This window comes from Podarcis gaigeae, assembly GCF_964106915.1.
Source record: "Podarcis gaigeae genome assembly, chromosome: 1".
In the NCBI taxonomy this organism is placed as follows: domain Eukaryota; kingdom Metazoa; phylum Chordata; class Lepidosauria; order Squamata; family Lacertidae; genus Podarcis; species Podarcis gaigeae.
In genome coordinates, this window is record NC_139678.1 from 87084830 (window position 1) to 87100112 (window position 15283).

Genomic DNA, 15283 nt, shown 5'->3' on the forward strand with positions numbered 1-15283 from the left:
TGGGAGAATAATCCATAGTTGTGGGGCTGCCTCAGAAAAGGTCTCATCTGCTGTACCAGCCAGCCTGACCTCCCTTCCTGGTGGGCACATGAACAGAGCTGTGGTGGCTGATCTCAAATCCTTGACAGGTTACAGTATAGCCCACAGGTGCTCCTTTGATTTACTTGGTCCCAGATGTTTCAGGAGGACTTTAATGGTCACTATTAGGGCATATAATGGATGCGGGTGGCGCTGTGGGTTAAACCACAGAGCCTAGGACTTGCTGATCAGAAGGTCAGCGGTTTGAATCCCCGCGACGTGGTGAGCTCCCGTTGCTCGGTCCCTGCTCCTGCCAACCTAGCAGTTCGAAAGCACGTCAAAGTGCAAGTAGATAAATAGGTACCGCTCTGGTGGGAAGGTGAACGGCGTTTCCGTGCACTGCTCTGGTTCGCCAGAAGCGGCTTAGTCATGCTGGCCACATGACCCGGAAGCTGTACGCCGGCTCCCTCGGCCAGTAAAGCGAGATGAGCGCCGCAAACCCAGAGTCGGCCACGACTGGACCTAATGGTCAGGGGTCCCTTTACCTATTAGGGCATATAGGCAGACAGTGCAGCTGAGGCAGAGTAGGTGGGTCCTCTGTGCCCACATGAACTGTCACTAGTGTCTTGACTATAATAGTATAATAGACTATAAGACTATAATAGATTGCCCAAATAAGGTGGGGGAAACCTGTTGCTGCATAATCCCATGACTGAGGAGATCAAATATCTCCTCAAAACATTGCTGCCTTACCTTGCAAACCACCTGCAGCATAAGGTTCATCTCTAGATCTGTCTATACAATTCCTTAGTGCCCGTGATGCTAGTGAAAATTAGATGGACCTTCCGCTTGTTTGTTTGTTTGTTTGTTTATTCATTCATCCATCCATTTAACATGATTTATATATTGTTTAATGTGAGAAACCTCCAAGTGGTTTATACAAAACAGTCTTATGGTGAGCAAAAGTGTAAAATGCTCTCCTCCACAAACACACACATTTCTTAAAAGCATTCCCAGTGCTATTCATAGCCATGTTTCTTTTCACTAGTCTGATATAATTTTATTTTATTTAGTTAGGTTCTCTTTTCTGAAGTGACCCCATCCTGTCAAGCACCACTATTAGTGAGTGCCATGATGTCACAATGCCATATAGCCAACCAGGCTTGCCTAATTCCAACTGAATTGAGAAAGAACGCAGTGCTTCCAGCATTGCATGACCCTCACTCTTAATGGGCATTTATGGGGAAGGCAGAACATGGCAACCACTTAAATGGGTATGAAGAGGAAGGTAAATTCCTGCACCTCCGACACTACAAACACTTTCCCTCCCTTTCCAGCTCCCTCTCTCATCACTGAAAGGAGGAGAAGAGGTGCCGATTATAGATTAAAGTGTTAGTGAGAAGTGCCCCCTCCATTTTAATTTGGCTCTGGCCTTCAAAACATCTTAATCAAAAGCAGAATGAAACATTAGCGGGAGAGCTCTTTTTATCCCCATCAAGACCATTTGTTTTATTTTGGACTGTAAAGTGAACACAATGCTTTTTTTAGTTGGTGGAATCAGGTTGTTGTTGTTGTTGTTGTTTTGCTGTTTAAAAAAGCATTGTTGCTTGAATTAAGCTTAAATGCCAGATGAATTTCCATGTTCCTCTGAGCACACACACTTTGGCTACTTTTGCTTTTACGGTAAAATTCCAAACCTATAGAATGGAAGCTGGTGGTTGGCTTCCCTCTTTTGAGAAGGTTGCATGTTCTGAGCCTTTGGTTGGAGGATCCAGCCTTGGTGCTACGTCAGGGTTATACAACATCAGGGCTGTACAACAGGTGACTCACCAAACCTAACACAACCCATCAGCTGCATATTGGGGCCTGCCTGTGCCTAAAAGCCCCCCCCCCCCCCGGTCATGCAGCAAAAATAGGATTATTGAAGTCCTTTGTCTCGGTGGGTCATAACTTGTGCAGACTTGACTAGAGGATCTTCTGGTCTCTGCCTTTTCATGGTGTCCCAACCATTCTCAACTTGCTTACCTCTTGCTAAAGAGGTTTCATGTATCCTGGGATCAATACAGGTACATTTGCTACAAAACATGCTGTGTTTTGTAATAGCAAGTCGAGAAGAAAATAGCCAGCAAATGTGTTTTAGTCCAATAGCCGCCAGCACTTCTCTAGCTGCGATTAGGTCCTGTGGGAGCAGAAGATGGCAGGGGCTGTGCTACCATCAGAGAGACACGCTGGCGTCTCTTGTCTTCAGAGGCCTGGAGGGCACAGGATGTGATAATGCTTGGCAGCTGGTTGGCAGGGTCGCAGTGTCCCTTCTCATTGTAGCTAAATGCAGACGACCAGCCCAGGTATTGTTTATGTCTTAATTGGAACACATAAGCTTTTGCAGCATAACAGCTATTGATTTTCCTGTCTCCCTTCTCTCTTCCTCCATGCAGAGGTTGGTCACACCCAAGGGCCGCTGGATGGCAGCCTATATGCCAAGGTGAAGAAGAAAGACTCACTTCACGGCAGCACCGGCACCGTCAACACCAACCGCATCACGCTCTCGGCTGCCCCCAACCACATTGAGCACACACTCTCTGTTAGCAGTGATTCAGGCAACTCCACCGCCTCCACCAAGACAGACAAGACTGACGAGCAGGCAGTGCCCACAGTCCCCGGCAGCAGCGGAGGAAGCAACCCTATACTAACCCCAGAGGAGAAGCGGGAGCTTGACAGCTTGCTCAGCGGCTTTGGCTTGGAGAACGAGGCCGCCATGCATAACCACAACCCCAGCGGGGGAGCAGTGGTTTCTTCCACCACCTCAGGCCGCCACATCGTTCCAGCTCAGGTGCATGTCAACGGGGAAGCTGCCAGCTTGGTGGCCGAGAGGGAAACAGACATTCTGGATGACGAGTTGCCCAACCAGGATGGGCACAGCGTGGGGAGCCTGGGAACTCTCTCGTCATTTGATGGCACCACCAACACCAGTGACATGGGCTACCACGAGGCCCCTCGGATGGAGAGCCTCAACTCCTTGCCCAATGGGTCGTCCAACTTCAACGGCATAGACAAGCTGCACGATTCAGAGACAGTGATCAATGGTGGCTACCCCTACAACAACCAGAACACCTTGCGGAGCATGATGGGACGTCACCCCCAGGACCCGTATGGGCACATCCGTCCTTCAGTGTCTGCCCAGGAGAATTTGGCCGACTACTACCAGCATGGCTTTCCCACTCCTGGCTGGTTGCAACCCCAACCGCCAGCTGCCAGCCAGCAGTACCCTTATGGCTACGATCCAAATGGCATATACCGCTCGCAGTCCTTCCCCACAGCGACTGCTGAGAGCCCCCAGCTGCCCCAGGCACCAGCCCGGAGCACGAGTAGCCGGGAAGCTGTCCAGAGGGGACTTAACTCTTGGCAGCAGCAAAGTGGAGGCAGCAGACCACCTTCCCGCCAACAGGATGGTGCCCGAGACAGCCAAAGTCCCAGTGTTTCCAGTGCAAGCCCTCAGCCCAGCCCTTCCCAAGCAGCACCCCCTCAAAGCATCAGCATCCCTGAATTCCCCAGGGTGGCCTCCCAGAAGGAAATAGAACAGTCCATTGAGGCCCTCAACATGCTCATGCTTGACCTGGACCCTTCTGTCTCCATGATGCACAAGTCCCAGAGTGTCCCGGTGTCTTCCAGAGAAGATAAACCACGCCCGGTGGCTCTCTCAGTATCTGCCCAGCCTGTGACTGGTCCTCAAGTGGTGCAGCCAAAGTCTACCAATCCTTTTGGCCCTATTCCAGGAAGCCCTTCCCACAACTCCACGGGCATCTCTGTGTCCCAGCTGCCTGACCACCAGGCGCCTAAAGCTCATCCCACAAAGCTATTGCTCCACAATGCTGCAGAGCCAGAGTACCCCGCGCAGGATGACCAGGAGGCTTATTTGTCCTATGGCTATCCGAACCAGCAAGCCAGGAGCTATGGCCAGGCTACAGGAAGCCCTCCCACATCTCCCAGGCCTCACGCAATGGCATATAAGCTCATGGAAGCTCAGCATCCCCTGCTGTCGTCACCCCCATCCCCTGGGATGACAATTCAAGCCCAGGTACCAATAAAGAATGCGGAGAACAGTGAGGAACCTTCTCGCCCCACAGAGGAAGAGCCTTTGCATCTTGAAGGTCTGGTGGCCCACAGGGTAGCAGGTAGGAAGCCTTATTCTCTGTTTTCTTATGAGTCAGGGGGTTTTATCCTTAGGGCTCAGAAGTCCCCCACCCCCACATAATCTTTTAGGGCTGGTAGGAGAAGAATGCTGCTCCAGGGCCCCGGATTGTTTCATGTGGCTTAGTCCAAAATAGAATGGATAAACTGAACTGTTCCCACAGCAGTCCTGGGGGTGGTGTGTTGGGGAAATGCCTGGTAGGAGGGCTCTCGCAACCACACTTGCAAACAACATGCAAATGCTGTAGGATCTATCTATGCAAGGGGTGGGTGGGTTTTTTGGGGGATAAACATGCCAGGGGTGGATGGCTTTTTGGGGAGGTAAACATGCCATACTAAGGCATGTTATACCTTTAAAGCACATTCTTTCCCTCAAATAATTTTGTGCACTGAAGGTGGTTAAGAGTTGCTAGGAAGTGCAACTCTTTAGTGCAACTGCTACACCCCATTCCAGATTATTTAACAAGAAGCATTTACCCTACTGTGAGAGGTAAACTGGTACTCAGAAATCTTTGGGGGGAAAGAATGTGCTTTAAATATATAGTGTGCACATAGGCTTAGACACAAAGTATTTGTTAGTGCAAGTCTAGTGTGCAATATAGTCCTTATATAAAGTGTGTCATGCCCACGCTGATTGGCTTGGGGCAGTTTTGTCTCAAGAGAGGAGGGGTCACATGGAGGCCCATTGCGATAATCCAGTCTTGAGGCTACCAATGCCAGGATCAAAGTGGGTGTCTTGGTCCAGTAGCGGCTGTAGTTGTCTTACCAACCAAAGCTGGTAAAAGGCACTCCTAGCTGCCAGGGCAATTTGTGCCTCAAGTGACAGCCCTAGATCTCAGCCTCTCTCCCTGTTCCTTCAGAAGGTGCAGGGAGGCTTCCCTTCATCCTCTGCAAGAGAATGATTGTTGCTCTGGGGCAATTGAATGCACTTGTCTAGATTTAGATGCGTCTCCCTGAGTCCTGGACGCGGGTGGCGCTGTGGGTAAAAGCCTCAGCGCCTAGGGCTTGCCGATCGAAAGGTCGGTGGTTCGAATCCCCACGGCGGGGTGCGCTCCCGTTGCTCGGTCCCAGCGCCTGCCAACCTAGCAGTTCGAAAGCACCCTCGGGTGCAAGTAGATAAATAGGGACCGCTTTCTAGCGGGAAGGTAAACGGCGTTTCCGTGTGCAGCTCTGGCGCGCCAGAGCAGCGATGTCACGCTGGCCACGTGAGCCGGAAGTGTCTTCGGACAGCGCTGGCCCCTGGCCTCTTGAGTGAGATGGGCGCACAACCCCAGAGTCTGGCAAGACTGGCCCGTACGGGCAGGGGTACCTTTACCTTTACCTTTTACCCCGAGTCCTGGTGGCTAATGCCAGGTTTCTGCAGAGCTAACTGCAAACCTACAGCTTGGAACAGATGAAAGCCATCATGCCTGATTTGTAACTTACTGGTATTTGGCATTAAGGCATGGGATGCAACATGCATGGCAGGGTTGGAACTTAGGAATGAATTGCTCAGCAACTGCTGGGGAGATGGCTGTAAACAAGGCAGGGCTCTGACTTGATTTTATGCTCACTGAATGAGCGGCACAAGAGCCTTTAATGATTCTGCTGCGAGATGTTGAGTCAGGAAGGAAATGTCCACCGCACCCACAAAAGGGTAATATTCCATAGCCTTTGGCGCTTCTTTCATGCCCTTCCTCTGAAGCCCAGTGCTCTGGCAGTCTTGGACAGGACTCTGTGTTCTCAGCACCAAGGGAGCTGAAATTTACTCAGAACAAATTATGCAATTTTGCTTAAATGGGTGGGATTCATACAGTTCCTTCTGTGTATGGCTTTTGCAAGATTCAGGGCATTTTGTAGGGGCTCGGACAATAATAAAAGGCAAGAAATGAGGGGAAGGCATGGAATGAAGAGGGCGGAGCAAGTGGAATTAGTCCTGGAAGCCACATGGGGAAGCATAGGTGGGACACCCAATCATCATTCTTTGGGCCTAGGGGCCCAGTAGACATGATTGATATAGGAGCTTCATGCTTGGAGCTCCTAACACCTTAATATTTTGGAAAAAGTTAACACAGGGAAGGGGGCAATTTAAATTGAGATGATGCCATGGGGAAAATGAGGCAGTTTAACCCTTTGCCTTCTCCACATCCCCAATCCAAATTAGCCCTCCCCCAAAGTTGTTTTAATCCTCCGAGAGGAAAATATACAGGCTTTTTAAACCTGCGGGTTTTCCTCTCGGTACTTAGTAAGCCAAATCCAAATCAGCCCTCCATTTCCCTCTGGTCACTTTTTCAGAAAGAAAAAGGGTAGCAGCAGCTCCAAGCATGGAGCTCCCCTGTAACATCTCTTTGACCCATCCCTTCAAGCAGACATTGCTTGGCTTTTGGGGAGAAACCTTTCTCTAAGACCCTGAGGGATAGAAGCTTGTTATTTGAAAATAATCATAATAATCATAGACATATTTTTCTTTTTAAGCTGAGATTCTAGATTCTACCTCATGCTGTGTATAAGTATGAAGATCGCACATACACACATGCTTTTGTCTTGGGAACTTTCAGGCTCTTCTGATGTGTACAGCTGAGTCTCTTTTTTAATGGGTTCTAACTGGTTGTCCCAGAATGGAGTCTTTCCTCCATGTAATTCCCTTGGGCATCCTCACTAATTCTCCACAGGGCACACTGTAGACCGTGTTGCCCAAGCATGAATTATGGGCAGTGATGGGAGAGGGGGAACACTTTGCAAAATGATCAGTCTTTGGGGCTGAGGCATTTGGGCTTCTTGATAAAAACAACATACAGTGTTGCTTAAGGACTCCTGTGATGTCTTGTATCCGGTATGCAGCCTCAGCCCTGGCAGCTCCTGGGATTGTAATTACACATAAAAGTTTTTAATTGCAGAGCTCCTCAGAAATGTCCTGGACATAATCCAGCCTGCAATGCCAGGCTCAGCTGCTGGGCTCTGTCCAGTTCAGCTCCTGGACCACAGGCATTAAAAGCATTTGGCCAAAGGGAAATGGCTTGGTTCTGGGATAAGGAGGGCTGGAGGATGGGAAACCAAGCTGGAGGCTGAGTCACTGTGGCATCTTAGGGTGTATACAGAGGTACACATAGCGTGAGGAGCAAACCTGCTATAGAAATGCACTCACCACATTTTCTTTAGATGTACAATTTTCTTTTCCAGACTGGGCTCAGGGGAAATGAGTTCTTTGTGTCCATAGCAGAAGCTAGCTGTTAACAGCTCTGGTTTTCTGGAAGTTGGTGACATCATGTTTCCCATCCTCGCCAAACTTGCTTTTCAGCATTGTGCAAAATTGATTCCCCCTTTACTTATTTGTTTCTAAAATCTACACCTAGTGCCTTACAAGTAATACAAGAAAACAGGAAGACCACTTGAAGTGCAGAGGGGAGCACAAAGCAGACTGATGAATCAGTGTTTGATTTGATGTCCATTTTACTTTGCGTTGCAAAGGCAGGGGGCAGCTGGGCTCACCCAGCGGTAAAGCGGTAACAACACACAGCAGTGTGTGTGTTGAACCTCGGAGGCCTGCTGGGTCATACCAATGAATGGCCCATCTAGATCAGCATCCTGCTTCCCACAGTGGTCATCCAAATGCTTCTGGGAAGTTCACAAGCCACTGTATTTACCATTTACCCCAGCATTGAGCTGCCTCCCTCCCCCATGGCCATGCATGCACCCACACACTTCCATCACGTGGAGATGCTGATGCAGATGGAAGAGGACTAGATTTTTACCCCATTGCATTACTACATAGCAACACTCTGATAGGGAGAGAAAAGGTATGGTGGATGGGCATATGTGAATCAGAACCATGGGAGGAAACTGGCGCAGAATTTCCTGCTTACAGTGGCGTTTTCCAAATCACCTGTTCCTGATTTGGGGGGACATGGCAGCCTTTCCGAGTGTTGTTATACTGTGGCAACCTTCTACCTGAGCTGCACATGGACCAGTGTATAATCCCAAGGGACACTATGTCCTGAGATCCTGGGGAAAGAATAGCTGCTGTGGAAGCATGAGCCTGCACTCTAGGTTCACAGTAACAAGTGTCCCATGATCACAGAATATGGAGTGAAGCAAGAGATCTGGATGGTGCTAGAGAGAGAGAGGAGGAGGGGAGGGGAGGGAATAGAACTGGCTAGAACAAGCTGTGAGAGAGGGGTTGAGAGAGAGAGAGCTCAGGGGCCAGCGTGTTATTTACAATGCACGCTACTATAAATTGCCTGTTTGTTCCAAGGCGAGTATGTGTGGAATTTCACAGATCATCATCCTCCCTGGTTCTCGCTATCATGAGAACTCAGATTTCCTATGCAGCAGGGTGGGAGCAGCCTGTAATGATTAAGGCAAAAGGCCTCTAGGAGGACACCCTTCCCAGGGAAAGCTCACCACCATCACCACCACCGCCCTCAACTGCTGCAAATCATGCCTGGCGCAGAGACTCAGGGACCTGAAATGGAAGCTCTGAAACAATTAGCACGAGCCAGCTAAGTCAGAGATGCCTCCACAAGTTTTTCATTACTGTTTGTGTGTTTTGTTTACCCACTCTTGGAAATCCCTGTCCAAGCGGCAAGACGGGTGTTCCAGGGCTGCCAGCTACATCTGTGCCCTGGTGCTGTGCAGGTGCATCGGTAGGAGGGCAGGAGTGGTTCTGCCCGTGCACCCCATATTCTTGCAATATTTCAATTTCTACAGTCATTATCCTGCTGATTCTGCACATTAGATGAAGGAATGTTTCCTCCAGTTTCCCGACTGATAACTGAATTCTAGAAACAGTATACAGGGTAGATATGATTCTCATATGATTTTCTAGCTCCTCTTGAATCCAAAGAAAGCCAGGGAACTACATGGGATTTATTACCCCACAAAACATACTCCTGAGGTCAACCTATTCACCCAAGATCTCATGAAGAGGCTGGTAATTGACCTGGTTCAATGGTATCTCGTATTCTGATGTTGACCCAGCTTCACCCCAGATCACATTGTATTCAAGCCTGGGGTGTATTTCCAACTAATATTTTTTTCTTGTATTTTCCCTCCCCTTTCTCCTTTGTCTGTTTGTGATGTTTGTTCTGTCTCTGACTACACACTCTCTTTCTCACTCTCCGTGATGGATTTTGTTTCATCCTTGGTTGACCTTCTCCTGCTGCTCTATTCCTACCCACCCTACCTCCGTCTCCCCCTGTCAGAATACAACGCCAAACTCCGGGACATCCGGAAGAGCATGAAAAGCCCCCATCCTCCTCTTCACCGACAGCGATCCTTCTCCTTTTCTGGTTTGTTCTGTTGCTGCTTCTCCTCCTTTCTCTTCAGCCTCCCCTGCCGTGGATCTCCTGCATGGTTGCTGTTTCCCTTGCTGTTGCATGGACACCAGGACAGAGAGCTGGGGTGGTTGTTGAGAGTCCATTCCAAAATGGCGCCAGAAAAAACCAAAATGGCGCCAGAGTAAGGTTGTCTCGTAATTTGTGTGCGGAAAGGCAAGAAAACGTGATTTCCTGCTCCCCACCCACATTAGAGATTACCTCCAATACTGCCAGGTCCTTTCCTCACATGTGACAGCTGTTCATTCCCATTGGATAAAAAATGTGTCTGTTAGGAATTCTGGGAAGGATCTGACCTGGTTTTGGGGCCTGTCAGGTTTGGACTCTACAGCCTTGCTCTAACTCCAAAAGCTCCTTATATATTTATCTTTTAATCATTGGTTGTGCTTCCTCCTCCTTTTCCCTTGCAGTGTGTGGATTTATTAGCTACGTGTGGTGCTCATCTGTGGTATACCCAGAAGTCACTTGCAAAAGGATTGGGGGAGGGAGCTTGTTTATCTCAGTGGCCACCACACTCACCGCTGCTTTGTTGTTGGTGCTATGTCAGGTGTCTCCATAACATCAAGGGGAGGTTTTTGCATGGGTGGAAGTTGGGGCAGAAAGGAAGGCCAGAATCCAGGAATGGGATGATCACTCACTGTAGTGCTTGGCCAGCACACCAAGGTTTATTTAGGGGCTATGTGTGTTGTACAGGCATCGCTGGGGTGTTTTACTTCAGATCTTTCTGCTGTGGCTGGCGATATTGACTGGAACCAGGAGAGGGGCTTCTAGCATGGCTAGCAGAAGGGGTGAAGTGTGTGTGTGTGTGTGTGTGTGTGTGTGTGTGTGTGTAAATTCTTGGAATCTTACTCAGCAGGTTGCTCTGGAGAAAGGAGCCTCTTGATGGATTTCAAACACGTGGTTGTTCCAAAGCATCTCTCTTGCATGTTTGGTATTTATGGAACATGAGGTCTTGGAGCCAGAAGAGGAGAGACGAGTTTTCACCGGAACCTCATATTCAGCAAGGGCTCCTGGGTGCTTGTTTTGTTTTGTTTTCTGATCTCTTTCATTGGTGCAGGTAGCCTCAGTATATCAGAGTTAACAGCCATTTCCACAGTGGCCTTAGGATTACTTCTGAAATCATTGCAGATGTGTGACATCTCTATACCCCTGCAAAAAAAGGATGGGTTGCCATTCCAACAGAAGATGCTGTTTTTTATTATTATTATGTGTGTTTCATTTGCCCCAATACAGGATACTTGGCTCTTCTGAATCCACCCACCTCTCTCCCTACAGGTTTGGAATTTGTACTCCTGTTAAATTTCACAGTGCTTTAGTTGACTTGGTCACTGCCTTTTGCCACCCCCCACCCTGGCCCCCAAGAAAATATCCCATAGACATTGCCTCTTGTGCTCACACTGCTTCAGGATTAATGCAGCAGCATGGTGTATGCTTGATATCCTGTCACTCTGGCTTATAGTCCCCGCTTGAAACGGTGACCTGTGGTCTATGCATACAATGCCCAAATTCTAATGGAATGTCACATTCAAAAGAGAGCAGCAGACTAGAAGGATGGGCTCCTGTGCACACAATCACTGCTTTGGGGTTGCGTGGGATCCTCATGCTCACTTGCTTTATATAATGTTCCTACAGGAACGTAAAGTTGAAAGAGGTATTTATTTGTTTAGTTTAAATGAGAGAACTTACTAATATTGTTGGGGAGTTCCTAGAGACATGCTCTGGGCTGTCCTTGTAATAGACCCAGATGACATTCCACAAGTCTATTCTGATAAACCATGGTTTATTACATTGAGAGCAAGCTGTGTGTTCTTACACTCCCTTCTCTCTTCCTTTCTTCTGTCCTCGTGCACCCAACTTCAGTGCTTCTACCCTGGCTTGTCACTTTTCTGTGACATAAGAACTAGTTTTGTGTGCAGATGTTAAACTGAAGATATCACAGGAAACTGTGGAGTGTGAGGCCACGCAGCTCATTCTCAAGCCAATAAACAATGGTTTACCAGGCCAAGATTGCTATCTCTGAACTTAGGCTATAAAGTTCCTCTGGATGTTAATCTATTAATAAGAAACCAGACTCTAAACTATTTTAATGAAAGAATGTTTCCTATGTTCAGAAAAGTGGGCTTGTGAATTAAACCTCTGTGTTCTCATTTCTTGTGAATAATCTTTCAGTTTGAGAGTGGAGGAGTTGCTGTTGGAATATTCCTTTGGCATCTCCTCCAAAATGCCAGAGGAAGGTTTGATACAAGTATTGCCCACACAAAAGGAAAGATACAAATTGAAAAATAAAATATGCTGTCTGAATCATTGCAGAGTCAAGTAACAGAACACAAGATTCACTCAGTCATTGTTATTAGCCATGGTACAGCTACCTGGAAATGTCTAGAGGCAGCCTACGGCTGGATACCAGTTGTTGGGGGACCAAGAGTAGGGGAGAGCTGCTACCTTCATGTCCTGCCTGGTGGCTTCCCAAAAGCACCTGCCTGACTCCTATTGCAAACAATCAGTTAGATGGACCCTTGGCTAATGTAGCAGTGCTGTTCTTATGTACTATAGTGCATCAACTGACTATGCTTTCTTTGCAGTTGAATGGTAAAAAGAAAGTAAGGTATGGTTTCCCCCGGGCCATTGGGTGTAATAGTGTGCAGTTTACCCAGAATGCTTAATTAAGCATCAGAAGGAACTTGCCATGCATTAAAATAGCAAAGCTATGAATTAACTTACATTTACATGTCTATAAATGCATATGCGAGTGTATGCTGCTCTGATGTTGTTGAACTGCAACCCCAGTCATTCCTGACCTTTTGCCATGCTGGCTGGAGCTGATGGGAGCTGTTGTCCAACAGTACCTGGAAGGCTAGTCTGAGTGGCAGCAGCTATCCAGGGACTGAAGGAGCCTTTCCCATAACTCCCAACCTTATCCTTTTTAAAATGGAGATGCCCCGGATTGAACCTGGAATCTTCTGCATGCAAAGCACATCATTTACCTGCTGAGCTAGGGTCCATTGCTTTCAGTAATTTTCCAGCTGCCCAGTTTAATTCTAGTGTCAGACCTGAGTGTAGTACATCAAGTGGGAAAACACGGCGAGGCAGAGACACAGAAGAGGGGAGATGGTTCAGCTCCCCTCCCCTCCACTTCATATGAATAGTAGATCCTTTCTCCCTAGAGCTGTAGGTGAACAGTGCAGGTAGGTAAACAGTGCTAGCATGCCTAGCTTGGAAGGGTTTTCCAGTGCCATCTTGATGAGTCACCTTGAAGCTGTCCTGTGATCCAAAGTTTCATGATGGCACTTGCTTGTTGCTGGATTCCATTAATGCTGGGAAGGAACTAATCCTCCCCTGTGTGGCTGAAGAACTTGGCTGCAGGTTACAGAAGATGGTAGCCTCACTCTAGGGAAGGGACACTCTGTATCTTCTCAGTTTAGAGTTTTGCTAGTAAATATAGCACAGGAGGAGGAGAGTGCCAAAGAGATAATTTTGTTGAGCAGCGCTGTTGCTAGTGCCCAGCTTTTCCCGCTCCTCAGCCATTCCAGGGAGCCTGGTCACTCTGAGCCAAGGTGTCACCACTCTTGGCTCTGAAAACACTGGTCTCCTTCTTCCTGCCCTCCCTCTGTCTGCTTTAAAGAGAAGAAGGAAATAAGGCATATAATAAAAAGGCCAAAGGAAGTGGAGGGTTTCTAAAATTTGGTGCAAAGGTTTTGAAGCCTAGGGCGGAAGACGTTTGAAATGTGCGTGCAGCAGCAATACAGAGGGAACTATGGCAGCCATTCTCTGGGTGTGGGAGTTATATGGAATGCCTTGAATCAGAGGGCAATGGCTTCTTTCTCTGTGCACATTAGCAGTATCAGTCTGAGTTTTGCCCACATTGCAATTGGCACTGACCTTTGCCCGTATCTCACTGCTTCCCAATGACTTTCCCACTCAAGCATCCAGCAAGGCTGTTGCTTTCTTGTTCTCTTCCCCTCCTTCCCCTTCCTGTGTGCCATGCTCCTTTCGCTTCTCAGCGAACAAACTCGTGCCTTTCCTCAAGGTCTCCTGGTACCAACAGCTGGCATCTTGCTTGTATGTTGTGCTCATTGTGTTCGGGATAAAACTTAAAAGTTGCAAAGGGCTTGTGTTGGCCTTCAGGCTTATGCCAGCAACTGCAAGAAAGTATGATTCAATAGGGATTAAGGGTTTTAGAAAGGAAGCCAACTTCCATGCATCTCCTGCTTGTTGATGCCAAAGGATGGGAGTATGAACAGAAGGGGGTATTATCCCTGAAAATGCATTATCCCCAGCTTCAAACATTCAAGGAAGTTCAAGGAAGACAACGCAGTGTGGCGATAACTGGAACCACCCACTTCCACTCCCAGAGGCCTGATAAATCTAGATCCAGATGCTGCTCACTGGATCCCTTCCACTTCTGCAATTCTATAGGAGAAATCTTGTGCCTCTCCAGTGACAAGGCTGCAGGGAGGGATAATATACACACTTTGCATATATTAGTTCACTGAAATGAGGATGATCTTGAAACTTAACTGCTGAAGCTTAACTTGAAATATTTTGGGGTTTAAAACCAGACAGGTAACAGTCCTTGCAGAAAGGGATTTGTCTCCCTTAGAGGCACTACCTGGTTTGAGGTGGGGGGGGGGGCATCTGGGCACTCTACTTTTCTCCCTCCCTGGTGCTCTACCTTGACTTCTTTTACCTTTGCTGTCATGGTTGCCTTGGTGGCAGCCGTACATTTCTCCCTCCTTGAGTGGCTGGATAGGTAGGAGGCAGATGAGGACAAAGTTGTTGGCTGGAACATGCTACAAAGTGGTGCTGCACCAGCCAATTACTCTAAGGCTTAAACTGCCCACCATTTTTTTTTAAAGTACTAACCGCAGGGTGAGAGTGACAGTGAGCTTTTCCAGGCAGAGGCCAGCCTCCTGGTCATAGGCCCAATGAGAGCATCACTGTGGCAAGAGGATGAGCCAAGTTCCCTTAGCCTACTAACCTTGCTTCTCTCATTGGTCCTGCACCCCCAAAGGGGTGGCTTAGCTCCCTCCCGCTATTGTCCTGGGTTAGCAATTGTTAAAATCAAAATGGTGGGCTGCTAGAGCCTTGTCTGTCTGTGCAGCCATTTGCTTCCTATCTTGGGGGGAGTCTTTTGGAATGCTTGGGGGCCAGTGAGCTGTGCAGTGGCGGAGTCTCTGGACTTGAACCTGTTAGTTCAGGCTTAGCACCACTTGTCCCTGTTTCTACACACACACAAAATGCTGCTGCTTTACTTTAAAGAGTTTTGTGTGTGGTGCTGCTTGAGCTCACTGCTCTTTTCATCAATGGATTTTCCTTAGTTCCGGATGTTGTATTGTGGTTGCTTCTGTTGCCATGGATTCTGGCTCCCTCCTCTTTCTCCTCCCAAGTGGGTTTCTGTTTTGGGAATCTCAGAACGCTGCCCAAAATCTGTGCATTCCTGTTCTTTCCCTCCTTTAAAGAAAAAGAAAAGAAACTCCCCTTTTCTTTCAGCTGTGTGAAAAGCAAGACTCTCTGCAGCTGAGAAAATGGCATAGCTGTTACTAATCAGGAGAGATCCAGATTAGCCAAGGGACTCAAAAGCAGCCCCAAAGCCCCATGAATTTTGGAAACTTTTTTAAGGACATCTCCCCAGGACCAGTGCCTTAAAAAAAAATTTTTTTTTTTAATCATTCAAATGTGTTTGTGGGGTGGGTGCAGGAGGAGGGAATTCATTAATTGCTGCTTATATAAAAGAAGTGGGCTCTTTTCCCTAGTTGGGGTTTGAA

At 47.9% G+C, this 15283-nt stretch overlaps 1 protein-coding gene across 46 annotated transcripts in view; it reads left to right on the forward strand.

Annotated features, from left to right (window-relative positions):
* TNS1 (tensin 1) overlaps positions 1-15283 on the forward strand; it is a 330451-nt gene that overhangs the window by 272061 nt on the left and 43107 nt on the right. For 16 of the 46 annotated variants that reach the window (XM_083727739.1, XM_083727772.1, XM_083727782.1 and 13 more), the window contains 3 exons: positions 2454-4190; positions 9387-9473; positions 10752-10793. In XM_083727739.1, coding sequence (XP_083583865.1) covers positions 2454-4190; positions 9387-9473; positions 10752-10793 — 1866 coding nt within the window. The remainder of the gene's footprint in view (positions 1-2453; positions 4191-9386; positions 9474-10751; positions 10794-15283) is intronic. The other 30 variants (XM_083727743.1, XM_083727746.1, XM_083727748.1 and 27 more) reach the window with 3 other exon arrangements.